Source organism: Rhinopithecus roxellana, chromosome 4 (genome assembly GCF_007565055.1).
Source record: "Rhinopithecus roxellana isolate Shanxi Qingling chromosome 4, ASM756505v1, whole genome shotgun sequence".
In the NCBI taxonomy this organism is placed as follows: Eukaryota; Metazoa; Chordata; class Mammalia; order Primates; family Cercopithecidae; genus Rhinopithecus; species Rhinopithecus roxellana.
The window spans coordinates 51538113-51552081 of record NC_044552.1 but is presented as its reverse complement, the minus strand read 5'-3'; the positions used below and the strand labels follow the sequence as shown (position 1 = coordinate 51552081).

The following is a 13969-nucleotide window of genomic DNA, read 5'->3' as shown; positions in this document are numbered from 1 at the left end:
CTTTTTGCAAGAGTCACTTGCACAGCTCTTTAAACCACACAGTTAACTCGCAATGTTAACCAGCTGCGACCAAGTTAGGTGTGGTTCTCCTCTACTGTGGGACTTCTGAGACAGTAGAGGTATACCAAGGCAAAGTAATAGACTGTATAAAAGATAAAGGTCTGTTTGTGAAATAAGAAGGGCTGTTCAGGAACCATGTTAGTACTGTTACTGTTCCCCCCGCCCCCACCCCCGCTCTTTTCTTTAACCATTAGGTACCAATGGATACCAGATACACAGAGCTGAATAAAAAGGTTAAGAGATACTATCAGTAAAGTTTCCCACCAAAGCCTGCTAATAGCGCTCTCGCTGATTAGAAAGCACTTCTGTCATTTGGGAACTCTAATCCGCTCTTATCAACCCTCTGGCTTCGTCATTTATCAGGGTGGGAATGAGAGGTACATCAACTATGCCACAGAGTGATTTCTGGGGCCCCTGCCCATGAAGAAGCAGATCAAAAAGGAGCTCATGCCTGCCAGAGTGAAGCTTTCACCATAGCAACACATGTTATTCTACAAACACTCAGGACTAAGGCGCTCTGTTGTGACTGGTCCGGACGGTGCCCCCGAGAAACGAGTGACTGAGGGTTCAGACAACAGAGCAGGCAGGAGAAAAGTGGTACCTATTTAACTTGCAGGGCAGTCTCCCTGTGGTTTTTGCTTCTCCACAAAGTTAACAGTGGCAGCCCTAAGACCCTCCAGTACCCACAGCCTGTGTTCTAATAGGATAGATGTCAAAGAGAAAACAGGTGTTCTCTGTGGAGCAGCTGCACCACCAGGCTCCGTGGTGAAAAGAAGTTCTGGGGTAGAGAGATTGGTCTGTTTGGAGATTAGATGGCTAGCAGTGGAGAACTTGGGGGAAAGGTCTCCATCTCAAAACATATCATCTCTAAAACAAAATACAGCCAGGAAGCTCAGTGAGCCACCTGAGGATGAAACATAGACCCCCAGACCCACCAATGAAGTCAGTAACAATACTCATCCATGTACTTGTTGAGACCATTAAGTGTCCATGTGCCAGATACAGTGCTGGGTATTTTTACACATACTAGCTTTCACTAGGTAGTTAGGGTTAAAAAGTCATTAACCGATCAATGTCACTTTCCTGGATATCACATTTGTGCCAAGGAAAGAAACAGGAAAAATCAGTGTGCCCTTACATCCCATAGGATAGGATTACACTTGAGGCTTGACGAGTAGAAAATCTAGCTCCAAATGTCTGCTCTGTTGCTCATATCATGGAGGCATCCATATAGAAATCCAACCACAGAACAAGTGCGCCCAAGAGAATAACCCTCCTTGGGTTCCTGTCTAACCTCTCTACAACACCATGGATAGAGTAAATAAAAGGCTAAAAGGGAGATGCATAAAGTTAGGAACTAGAAAATCTGGCAAAGGCACTTCTTGAAAAGTGCATTAGAAGTTAGTCAAAAAGGCCAGGCGCGGTGGCTCAGGCCTATAATCCTAGCACTTTGGGAGGCCAAGGCGGGCGGATCACCTGAAGTCAGGAGTTCGAGACCAGCCTGGCCAACATGGTGAAACCCCGTCTCTACTAAAAATACAAAAATTAGCCGGGTGTGTGGCATCTGCCTATAATCTCAGCTACCCGGGAGGTTGAGGCAAAAGAATCACTGGAACCTGGGAGGCAGAGGCTGCAGTGAGCCGAGATCGCACCAAAGGGCACAGAGCGAGACTCCTTCTCAAGTTGACCCATGTCCACAGATGTATATGTGCGCCATTTGCATACGTCTTTCTATGAACACAATAGAAGCAGGATTGTTTTATGATGCTGCTAACAATCACAGACAGGACCCGCAGCCACATTTCAGGTTATGATGCCTACAGGTATGTCTGGGAGGATGTGAACCAGTGCCACAGAAGCCATGTACTAGCAGGTGGTGACATAGTGGGCTCCATTGTATATGCTGCAAACATTTCACCCTGACAAGTCAATCAGTGTCAGGAGCAGGGAAGAAGGTGGTTCCTGAAGAAAAGGTAAATCTGCCAAATCTGCCTCCAAAACAATTAAAAGGCAAAAACCAGCCACCACCAAGAACTCCTCTGAGTCCCTAAACCTTGAAGTCATCACAGACCAAAAAGAAACCAAACTTACAAACGATAGGCTCAGAATTGTGGAAATATTTCTTTGCAGCTGCAGAGCCTATAAATGAGCTTTTAAAAAAAAGTTTCAGTCTTGAAATGACATTTGAAAGGTAGTATATAAATTGCTTCCTCTCTTCAGTGCACCCACTTTTTCCTCATTCTCCATTCACTAATGAAAGACTTTTCCTCTTCTCCTGCCTGTTTCAATTTGAAACGTGGCACAGAATGGGACACTGGAAGGAGAAGGGAAGGTGGGGGGAGGTGGCTACTTTCAAATCTGACACACATACCCTCCAACCGGCTATCCATACCCTGGTTGACGGTCAGGCCAGACTCCACCTAAGACAGGACTGAAGGACCAAAAAGTAGAGTAGAAACTCCCCCTCGTGCCACCTCTCCCAAAAGCAGACTTAACGGTGGAAAGGAAGGAGGGGGAAAATAAAGTTCCACATTCCTGACATTTTTTAGCCAAGTGCTGTGGCCGCACAGAGCAGCTTCTCTATTCCAAGCAGCCTCTAGGACTGGGAGAAAACCTGGGTTCAGGGAGGGAAAGCTGCCCCCTGCCTTTGAAACAGGATGACTAAAAACTAAACCAAAATTGGGGTAGTGATAGGGGTGGGCGGTGAGAGGAGAGACAGCCTTTCATGTGTGTTCCCAAAAGGAAATTATCCCAAGGGAAAGAATTTAGAGTCATCGTCTCCCTGGGGACAGAGAACTAGCAAGCCCTGAGGTCCCTAACAGGGACACAGAAGCCCTCTGAATGCAGAAGAGGTGACCAGTGAGTTGGGGAAAGAGCAAGGCAGGGACGCAATGCAGACACAAGGGCTGTGGCTGCTGGGGCGTGGGCTGACAGCGCGAGAGGGACCCAGCTCATTGGCAGACGCAGGTCAGAGGACCCCAGAGGGAGGAACGGCCAAGAAAGTCGCTCTTTGTGGGAAGAATTATAATTGAGTTTTCCTGGCTCAGCTTCTGAATGAAGGAATCCTAGCTGGGGCCAAGTCAGAACCCCAAGAGCCTATGTCCTCTCACCCGTTTCTCCCATTCCCCTTGTACCTCTCTTCCTGTCGTCACTTCTAGGAAAAGGGTGGTGAGTCCCCAGTTGCACCTACCATCCCACCATATGCATCCCTACATACCCACACATGCACACCACACACTTCCAGAGGGAAACCCAGAAGATCCTAAGTGATATCCAGCCAGTCTTGTGCTGGGTTATGAGGCATCTCCCCCTGCTTTACTCTGAGTATGACGATGCCCATATTTGTTTCTCTGTGGTACCTATAGTATCCAGGACGCTTCTGCTCTCATTTGATAGAGGCAGCAGTTCCAAACTCACCCTCCCCACCAAAAGGAATACTTATCTCTGTGGAGAGTTAGTCAGTAGGTAAAGACAGTGAGGCCCCCCGCCATGTGCCCGGCACAAAAGAACACAAGACCTTCTTACTGGAGGCTTAGGGGAGAGCCCTCTTTCTCCCAGAGAAGCACAGACTGATGATCTCACAAAGTACCTCCAAAAGAAGGAGACAGCTGCCCTGTAGGTTCTGTAGGTTCAAGGTGCTATGGGAACAAGCGATGGGGTTGGCAGGAAAAGGGGGCCTGTAGGCATTTCAACCAGGGGCCTAGGTACATTTCCCAATCCAAGCCTAAGGGGGAGAAAGAGTAGTTTTGTTTGTTTGTAATTTTTCTCATCTTGGGCCTTTCTCTTTCACCAGGTACTGGAAGTAAGAGTTCTTAGCACCTTTCAACTTCTAGAGTGGCAGGTTTAATGCACAGGACTTTCCAGAAGACTAGAGACCCGGGGAAAGAGGTAGGTACCAAACTCAAGCGCTGGCAGCTCTTTCTGAGCAAAGATAAAGCAGGTAGGGCAACAAACCCTAACAAATGCTAGAAATACGACAGAGCCACAGGCTATGCGAGAAACTTGGCCGCTGCAGAGCCTGTGGCTTTGAGGTTTACAGCTGTCACGTGTATCTTTCCAGCCACACCCTCCAAGGCTGGGGACACGCACTTGGAGTCCTCTTAGAATGGAGGACAGCAAACAGACAGGAGAGAAGGCACTGGGCAAAGGAAATTCTGTTATTTTGTTAAGCTATTATTATAATAAATAATCACAGGGCTCCAGGCGCAAGAGACTTTTTCATGTTGGTAGGAGATGTTATGGCATTTGTTGCTGATATGATCTCAGTTAAACCTTACAATCACCCTGTGTGGAAGACCAGTTCTATTAACGTCTTTAATGATGGAGAAACTGAGGCTGCAGTCAGTTTTCAGTCAGCCTAGTCAAAGAACAGGGACTGAGACACAGGGATATGACACTGTGTGACACCACACACTTCCAGGGGAGAACCCAGAACAAGGTGGAGGAAGCCTGATCCAATATACCACTAGAGAGAGCTATGAGAGGGAGAGGAAGGACAGAGGGACTGAATTAAAGGAGCACTACCAAAAACTGGAGTGGAGACCCCAGTCCTAGCACCACCGTTTATTTCCTACAGACCCTAAAGCCCAGCGACGGACACATTCATTCATCCAACCCTGACTTGGCCACCACAAGAATGTTCCCAGCTTGAGAGTAGCTTCGCCAGCCAATTAGGGCCCTTGTCATTCATAAAGATACAGGGAACCCGGAGACAGAGGGACAGGGAAGGAAATTTAGCCAGGCAAGCCATCCTCCATCTCCCAGGAAGTTTGTAAATGATCACAGCTTCCTAACCCAACCATGAGAATGCAATAAGCAACCTGGCCCAGAAGGGAGGACAAGGAGTCTCAGGAACCAGAGGAGACCGCGGTGAGAGGGAGGGGAATGTCGCTCATATATCTCACTTCTGAGACAAGATATACCGCAACAAACCCATGCCAACCTTCCTCCAGTTCTTCCCACTTTTGAATATCACATTTTTCTTGCTCTGCAAGAGTAGGGAATCCTTCCCATCAGTCTTGTGAATTCTGACCCCTTGCTGGTTTTCTACAACTCCCCGCCTGGGAGGCCAACACCAGGGCATTGCTGTCGGGGTGGGATCCCCATCCTCTGCCTGCCACTCCTACACTATAAGAGAATCAACTTCCCCAAAAAGTGGAGGGTATCCCTGTCTCTCTTCTTGTCTCTGTAAAGGGGGTGAAGCTCTGGGTCGCCGCAGATGTATCTAAAGGGACAGTCCACGGAGTGGTACAGGATATCCAAAAACCGGCCTTCCAGAGCACAGCAAAAAAGTGGGAGCGAGAGGAGCGCAGAAGGCCACTGCTGGGATGGGGCCAGGGCCACACGTGAACATCCCAGCACGTTCCAGAGCTGAGATGCAAAACACCCAGAAAATCAGATAGGAAGTGGAAAAGGGTCAGGGTCTCTCCTACTGGAAAAGCCCAGAAGAGGTAGTGGCCACCCCTTGGGGGAAGAGGGTATTGTGCAATGACTGCGGGTCTGGGAGTCTCTGGGCTTGGCTCCCGGACTTCAGAAAGGAAACCCCACGCGTCAAGCCAGGGTGGCAGCGCGGCGGTTGGTTCGAGGCCAGGCTGGGGTTTCAGGGCTGCAGACAGAGCTGCAGGATACGGTGAGTGCCCAAGGGAGCGGCAGAGCATGGCATGGCTGGCACGGCGCGGAGCTGAGGGTGCTGTCTGGGCTGGCCGGGGTACAGGCCGGAGGGATACAGTGCACAAAGCTGGGGTGCAGATAACGTACACGGCAGCCAGGAGCCCCAGATCAGAGGAGGGCCCGCTGACCCGCAGGGGTGTGCCGGGTGGCGCACGACAGGGGGCACTGTCCCTCCAGCTCCCTCCTCCCCAGGCTCTCACCTCGAACATAAGCCCGATGAGGACGCAGAGCACCAGGCAGAAGCCGATGTCCGCATGGTTGTGGATGACGAACTCCTGGCTGAAGAGCGGGTAACTTTTCGTCCTCCTGCGGAAAGCCATGGCAGCGGGCGCGCAGCGGCCGGCGGGGCCCGCACCCTGCGCTCACGAACCGCAGCGCAAACTTCTCCAGCCCCGGCCCGGTCCGCCCGCCGGCCCGCCGCCCGCTCTCCCACCGCCGCCCGCCCGCCCAGCGCGGAACAACTTCGGGGCCCGCCCCCTTCCTCCGCCCGCCCCCGCCCCCGCCGCCCGTAACCGCCCCCGGCCGCAGCCCCCGCCCAGCCCGCGGCCCGCACTCGGCGCGCCCGGCCCCGCCCTCCGCGCGCTTAACCCTGTAGCCGCTGGGCACGCGCTGGCGGCCGGGGCGGAGGCGTCCGGGGGCGGCGAGCGGGGACCGGCTTCTCCTCATCCCGCGCCAGCGCCGCGCCCGGCCGCATTCTCGGGGCCGGGGGCTCAGCCGCTGACGGCGGAGAAAGCAGGCCGCGGAGGAGGCGGGCGCCCGGGCCTGCCCGGACAGGAAGTGGCCCGGGTTTCCCACTCCTCGCTCCGCTCCTTCCTCCGCGGGAAGGGCAGGCCCGGGAGGCAGCGAGCGCCCCGGGGGTGGCCGGGCAGCCGGATGCTCTCGGGGTTGCGGGCTGTGGCCCTGGGGGCTGAGTGCAGCGCGGGTGCGGCGGAAGCAGGGAAGCTGCGAACCGGCCTTTTCCCTGGCCACAGCGCCCTGCACGGACGATCAGTGAATGGAGATTACTCAAGTATTTATCGAGAACTTGCAGTGGGCTAGGCACGGTTCAGGTTGTGTGAATGCGCAGATCAACAAACCGAAAGACCCTGCCTTAGGGGAGCTTTCCCTCCAATGAGGGGAGAGGGTGGATGATTGCAGTTTTGCCTAGTGACTTTTGGGAACCTCACGCCACCATTAATTAGCTACACACATCTCACCGAAAGTCTGCCTTACATATTAATCAGAAGAAGTGGAAGAATAAACACAGAAGCAGCAAAAAAGGAAGGCATTTTCTCATTGGAAGTTTCTATTTAATATTAAGTCTTTAAAGTACTCCTGGAAGGACAAAAGGTGTTTTTAAGAAATTAATTTATATTCTCAAATATTGGATTTAATCCTACCAGTAATGAACGAGTCAGTTATTTTCTAGATGTGCAGAAATACGTAATGAACAAAAAACTAATTCCTATTCCATTTTTTATTAGGTCCACAGTTATTTCACTTCTAAGTAAATATGATTTTTTAAAAGTGGCACGGGGTGGAATGTAATTGAGACAGGATGGAGTTCCTAGAGAAATTTTACTTCCTCAATTTGCACTCCACCTTACTTAGCATACAGTCTTGGGTCTGTAATTCCCTTATCTGACTCTCAAGGAAATGAAAAAGTAGTGCCTAGATTGGACTAAACTCATTTAACTTCAAGACTGACCTTTCTCAAAGTTGAACCTTCGTGTTGTGAGGAACAGAAAGATCAAGAACTCTGAAGCACCTCAATTTTCCAGCTGTGAAGATGCGTTCAAATTTTCAACGTGCGGCCACATCTGTGAGGTTGAACTTTATACAATTGGTTTATTTATAGGTTCAGATGGTTGAATTTAACAGTTACCCCCACCGCTATTATTATTATCATTATTATTTTGAGACAGAGTCTTAACTCTGTCGCCCAGGCAGGAGTGCAGTGGCGAGATCCTGGCTCACTGCAACCTCTGCCTCCCAGCTTCAAGCGATTCTCGTACCTCAGCCTGTACCTGGAACTACAGGTGTGTGCCACCACACCTGGCTAATTTTCGTATTTTTTAGTAGAGATGGGGGTTTCACCATGTTGGCCAGGCTGGTCTCAACCTCCTGACCGCAAGTGATCTGCCGTTTTTTTGAGACGGATTCTCTATTGCCCAAGTTGGAGTGCAGTGACGCCTTCTGGCTCACTGGAACCTCCTCCTTCCAGGTTCAAGCAATTCTCCTGCTTCAGCCTCCCTAATAGCTGAGATTACGGGTGCCCTCCACCACCCCCTGCTAATTTTTGTATTTTTGCTAGAGACAAGGTTTCACCATGTTTAGCCAGGCTAGTGTTGAACTCCTGACCTTCAGTGATCTGCCTGTCTGGACCTCCCAAATTGCTGAGATTACAGGCCACTGCACCCGGTCTTTTGCTATAGTACTATACTATACTATACTATGGGCAGCGCAGTAGGTTTGTTTATACCAGCATCACCAGAAACAGGTGGTTAATGCATTGCGCTACAGTGTTACAGTGGCTATGACATCACTAGGTGATAGGAAATTTTCAGCTCTATTGCAATCTTGTGGAACAACTGTTACGTATGTTGTTTGACCAGAACATCATTACGTGGCATATGAGTGTATGTCCTCGAGTTTTTCGATATTCCTCCTGTCAAAAAGAGGCAATTCGTTCCCCTCCCCTTGAGTGTGGGCTGGACTTACTGGCTCACTCCTAACAGATAGAATGTAGCCTAAGTGATGGTATGTGACTTTCAAGACTAGGCCAGAAGAGGCATTTGGGATTTCTGCTTTCTTTCTCTCAGGTCACTCCCTCTGGAGGGAACCAGCTGCCACTTTGTGAGGATACGCAAAGTCCTGTGGAGGCATATCCTCCATATGGCTGAGGCCTCCTGCCAACAACCATCACTGACTTGCCAGGCATGAGTGTGCCACCTTGTAAGCAGATTTTCCAGCCCCAGTCAAGCCTTCAGATGACATCAGCCACTGCTAATCTCTTGACTACAACCTCATGAGAGACCCTGAGCCAGAACTAGCCAGGTAAGCCACTCCTGAATTCCTGACCCATTGCACCTGGAAGAGAATAAATATTTGCTATTTTAAACCACTAAATTTTATTGTAAGTTCTTACACAGCAAGAGGTAGCTAATACTGCTAAGCTTACAATCTTTTAGAATAGACTAAGACATCATTACAATTCAGGGTGATGCTGGTGACTCTGAAAACAACCTGAAATATGCACACTCTGAGTACAAGCAAAAGGTAACTTAATTCTGTCTGGGGGTGTAGGGAGGAGGTCATTTGGGCTGGGCCTTTACCTGACAGATTGTACTGTCAGAGAATGCAGAAAGGGTGTGGTAGATGAATTTGGAGAGTTAAGACAGAGCTGGATTGTGGCAGGATTGTGGCAGGTTTTGCATACTGTGATAAAGAATTGTGACTTTATTCTGCAAACAATGGGAAGGAATGGAAAGTTGGTGTTTTTCATTTGTTTGTTTTGAGATGGAGTTTCGCCCTTGTTGCCCAGCCTGCAGTGCAATGGCAGCATCTCAGCTCACCGCAACCTCCGCCTCCCGGGTTTAAGCAATTCTCCTGCCTCAGTCTCCCGAGTAGCTGGGATTACAGGCATGTGCCACCACGCCCGGCTAATTTTGTATTTTTAGTAGAGACGGGGTTTCTCCATGTTGGTTGGGCTGGTCTTGAACTCCCGACCTCAGGTGATCAGCCCGCCTCAGCCTCCCGAAGTGCTGGGATTACAGGCGTGAGCCACTGCACCCGGCAAGAAATAGAAAGCTTTTAAGCATGACCAGATCTGTCTTTAGAGAAGAACTATCAGGAGTATGGAAGACCATCCTGATTTAAACAGGAAGACCACTTTGGAAACTATTATAATAGTCCAGTAAAGTAATGAACACTTCTCTCCTTTTTTTTGAGACAGGGTCTCTGTCACCCAGGCTGGATGGGCTTAAGTGGTCTTCCTGCCTCAACTTCCGAGTAGCTGCAACTACAAGTGCACACCACCATGCCTGGCTAATTTTTATTTTTTATTTTTTTTTAGAGACAGGGTCTCCCTATGTTGCCTAGGCTGGTCTCGAACTCCTGGGCTCAAGTGATCCTCCTGCCTCTACCTCCCAAAGTACTGGGATTACAGGCATGATCCACTGTGTCTGGCTAGCACTTCTCAAAAATCAGTAGCAATAAGAATAAAAGGGAGTTGAATGAGTCAGAACTTTGCATCTGGGATGACAGAAATGATGGTGGGACCATTAAAAAATTTATTTAGAATAGCAGATAAAGAGCATGTTTAAGGGAGGAGAAGAAGATGGCCTCCACTTTGAACAAGCTGAGGTTGAGGAGCCATGGAACACTTTGACAACTCAGTTGGAAACTGTTGGATTGAATTTGGGGAGGGAAAATCACAACTAAAGTATTTTCAGTTCATCTTCAGTAGGACTGTTGAAGTCATCAGGTTACATGAGTGTTCCTGAGAGAATGAGAAAAAGTCTGAGGTCAGCAGAGTCCTGGTGAACCCCGACACTCAGAATGGGGGAAGATGAGGACAAGGAAAGGGTGGCATAGAGGAAGCCACGACATAAGACTTTCATTAAGGATGGGTTGAATCAGGCAGAACAAGAATGAGATGAAGCCCCTAGATTCAGCCATCCTGGCTTTTAGAGACCACTTAATTGAACATTGGAGTGGGCTTAACAGTAGGTAGAAGTTGAGAAAAGGAGGTGGGTAAAAAGGTCTATTTGTAAAAAAAATGTTTTGTGAGAAAAACAGAAATGGATGGTGCTTTGAGGGCTATGGAAGATCTAAGGAAGGATCTTTAAATTATATTTAATTTTTGAGATTGGAACATATTTGGAGACAGAGAGGAAAAACCAGGAGAGAGGGAAATACTGAAAATACTTGAGATACGGGAGATCAGTGATGAAACCAAGGAGGAGACCGGAGGGTGGCTCCAGCAATAGGAACAAAAGGGAAAACTCTCCTGACAAGGATCAGGGACCTAAAAATGGGTGAATACAGTTCCATCTGGATGTGGAGGAAATAACAACCCCTTACATTTGTACTGCATTTTCCAATCACCCTGTGAAGGAGGTAAGACAGTTATTACCAGCCCTTTGTTGTAGCTGTTCTGAGACATGACTGACCAAGGGCCACATAATGAATAGGTAGCTGAAGCTGGACTCAGACCAGCCAGTCAGGCTCTCAGCACAGGGTTCCCTTTGCTGGACCATACTTCAGCCCTGCTCAGGCTTCCTAAAGCACAGCACTGTCAGGCAGGCACTACCTCTCCCTCTCTACCTGTCTAGTCATGGCTGCCAACAATTCAGCTGTATCAATTTTTTTTTTTTTTTTTTTTTTTTTGAGACAGAGCCTCGCTGTGTCACCCAGGCTGGAGTGCAGTGGCATGATCTTGGCTCACTGCAACCTCTGCCTCCTGGGTTCAAGTCTCCCAAAAGTACCTGGGATTACAGGCATGTGCCACCATGCCTGGCTAATTTTTGTATTCTAGTAGAGATAGGGTTTTCCCATGTTGGTCAGGCTGGTCTTGAACTCCTGGCATCAAGGGATCTGCCCACCTTAGCCTCCCAAAGTGCTGGGATTACAGGCATGGGCCACTGCAACCGGCCTCAACTCTTAACTAAATTAGATTACTCCCTCTTTACAAAACAGAACTTATGGTTTCCAATCCCTATGTCTGTGTGTTTTTGTTCACCTCTCAATGTTAACCATCTTTTAAGATAAAGAGTGTGCACCTCTTCTATCACTAAGCTTCATGGCATTAGTCTGGGGGCATCGACACAGCAATTTGTGTGTAGCTATCAGCTAGGACCAGGTCTGCCTGCAATCGGTATGTTTGTCTATGAGTTTTACCCCTCATTACATGGTGCAATCCTTCAAGGCGTGAATCCTGCCATGGAGTACTGTCATAGTCCAACAGCGTAAAGCACAAGAGTCCCACATCTTATATTCTCATCAGATATTGGTTGAATGCTTGATTGAATGAGAGATGCTGTTGCTGTGGGCTGTGTAAGAATGACCACTATCCCCAACCTTATCTACATGGAGCACAGCATGCTTTTGTGTTGATGAATTCTTTCCAGTAGCTGTCCTTTCCCCAAAGTGGAAAATTTATTTTCTCACGTAACAAGAAGCCCAGAGTTAGTTCATTCCTAGGGATAAGTAATGCATCAAAGACCAGGATCTCACTATCCACCCACTTTGAAACTTGTTTGCTTTTGTCGCAGGCTTACCCCTCATGGTTGCAAAGTGGCTGCAACAGCTCCAGGTATTCTATCCTTTAACACAGAATAATTCAAACAACAAGACCCAAAATTCAGACAAGAAGGAAAGGGACTTTTGAGGAGTGAGGAAAACTTTCCTAGAAACCTCAGACTTCTCCTCATGCCTTATTGACCAGATTGTATCCCATGCCCATTTCTAAACCAATCGTTGGCAAAGTGAATGGTATTGATGCGATTAGATTAACTTTACCAAGAATGCATCCTCAGAGAGGCTGAGAAAAAGTCCAGCCTCCTTTGAAGAGCCTGGCTACCTTTTACCTGAACAAAACAAGAACTCTGATGAAAAGAAAAATGGAGAATTTATGTGGAGCAGGCATCCAGAGTGTCTCTGCCAGGATTTTTTTTCAGTGCATTTCACCAGTTATATTTTTATCTAAATCTTTACCTTACAAGATAAGTGGCACATTTGCCTAAAACAAGCCTTGCTTTCTGATTTCTGTGCACTCAGCACTTAAACCTTGCAAATGTCATTTACCTAACAGTCACTGTCAAGGAGTACCCGGCTAAAGAATCTCCAGCTAGACAAAGTAGAAGTGTCTGTGCTCTGGCAGTTGAATATATTGTATCAGGCTCAACAGCAGCTTTCACCAAAGGATGAGACTTCACAACCATTAGATCTTCTTTTATTTTGTTTTTATTTAAAAAAAAATTTTTAACACACCATTGCTACCTTGAGGCCATTAGATCTTACCCCCAATACCACAAAACTTTAGTGGAATCGGGTATATCAAGGCAAGTGGAGTAGGGGAGCTGGAAGCGGTCAGCCCCCAGGGCAGGCAATGAGGGATTGTGAATTTGGGAAGAATTTTAAAGCAGTGATACAGCTCTAAATGCAATGTACTATCCTGGACTTAGCCCTGGAAGAGAAAAAAGGTATTAGTGGAAAAACTGATAAAATTCAAATAATGTCTGTAGTTTGGTTAATAGTATTGTACCAATGTTAATTTCTGTTTTGATAAATGTACCATGGTTATGTAAGCTGGATGAAAGATATGTGGGAAATCTCTCTATTTCTGTAACTCTCCTGTAAACCTAAAAATATTTCAAAATAAAAGATTTAATGTTAAAATTGACTGAAAATTGATCCGCTTTTTTATTATCACCATGTGCTGCACATGCTAAACAATTTTAGGAATAAAATACTTCCTCCCCTCCTCCAAATCTTTCGGTCTAAGTTCTAAACAATTGCTGTTTAGAATCTTAATAATATATATGTAAATTTCAACTTAGCATATTTTTATTATTTATCTTTTAATGAACTTTGCAGGCTGGGTGCGGTGACTCATGCCTGCAATCCCAGCACTTTGGGAGGCCAAGGACAGAGGATTGCTTGAGCTCAAGATTTCAAGACCAGCCTGGGCAACATAGCAAGACCTCATCTCTACTGAAAAAAAAAAAAAAATTAACCAGGCATGATGGCATGCACCTGTAGTTCCAGCTACTGGGGGAGGGGGGGCGCTGAGGCAGGAGGATAGCTTGACCCAGGTGGTTGAGGCTACAGTGAGCCATCACTGTACCTCTGCACTCCAGTCCGGGTGACAAAGTGAGACCCTGTCTCAAAAAACTAAAAAAAAAAATTAAACATTGCATTCTACATGCAAGTTAATGCTAGAAACTCATGTACCAAATCAGCCCCTGATGTGTGCAGTGTCAGGTACACATATTTGTTCATACCTTATTGGAATCATCTGAGTTTGTTTGGGACACAGTTCACTTCTCCAATGTGGTACTACAGATTCTTGTGTTTAAACTAAAAATTTCAAACGGTGATAGCATGGTGATTGTAAAGACAACGAAACAGGACTGGTTACTTTAATTCTGTCATTCTACGTGACCACTTGAACCTTTTATTTGTGTTTAAAACTTAAGCTAGTGAAATAGAGGGCATAATGCCAATACTATCATTTGTTTCATGGCATGCAGTGTGT

General features: G+C 47.5%; 2 protein-coding genes across 2 annotated transcripts in view; one reads left to right on the top strand and one right to left on the bottom strand.

The window, feature by feature from the left end:
- TRAM2 (translocation associated membrane protein 2) overlaps nucleotides 1–6223 on the bottom strand; it is an 83576-nt gene extending 77353 nt beyond the window's left edge. Inside the window, exon 1 of the mRNA XM_010364167.2 lies at nucleotides 5931–6223. Coding sequence (XP_010362469.1) covers nucleotides 5931–6050 — 120 coding nt within the window. The 5' untranslated portion in view covers nucleotides 6051–6223. The remainder of the gene's footprint in view (nucleotides 1–5930) is intronic.
- LOC104663006 (translation initiation factor IF-2-like) lies at nucleotides 6049–13114 on the top strand. Its single transcript, XM_030929587.1, has 3 exons — nucleotides 6049–7536; nucleotides 8532–8766; nucleotides 11985–13114. Exon 1 carries the CDS (start codon nucleotides 6049–6051, stop codon nucleotides 6766–6768), a length of 720 nt encoding a protein of 239 aa, XP_030785447.1. The 3' UTR covers nucleotides 6769–7536; nucleotides 8532–8766; nucleotides 11985–13114.
- The last annotated feature ends 855 nt before the right edge of the window (nucleotides 13115–13969 follow it).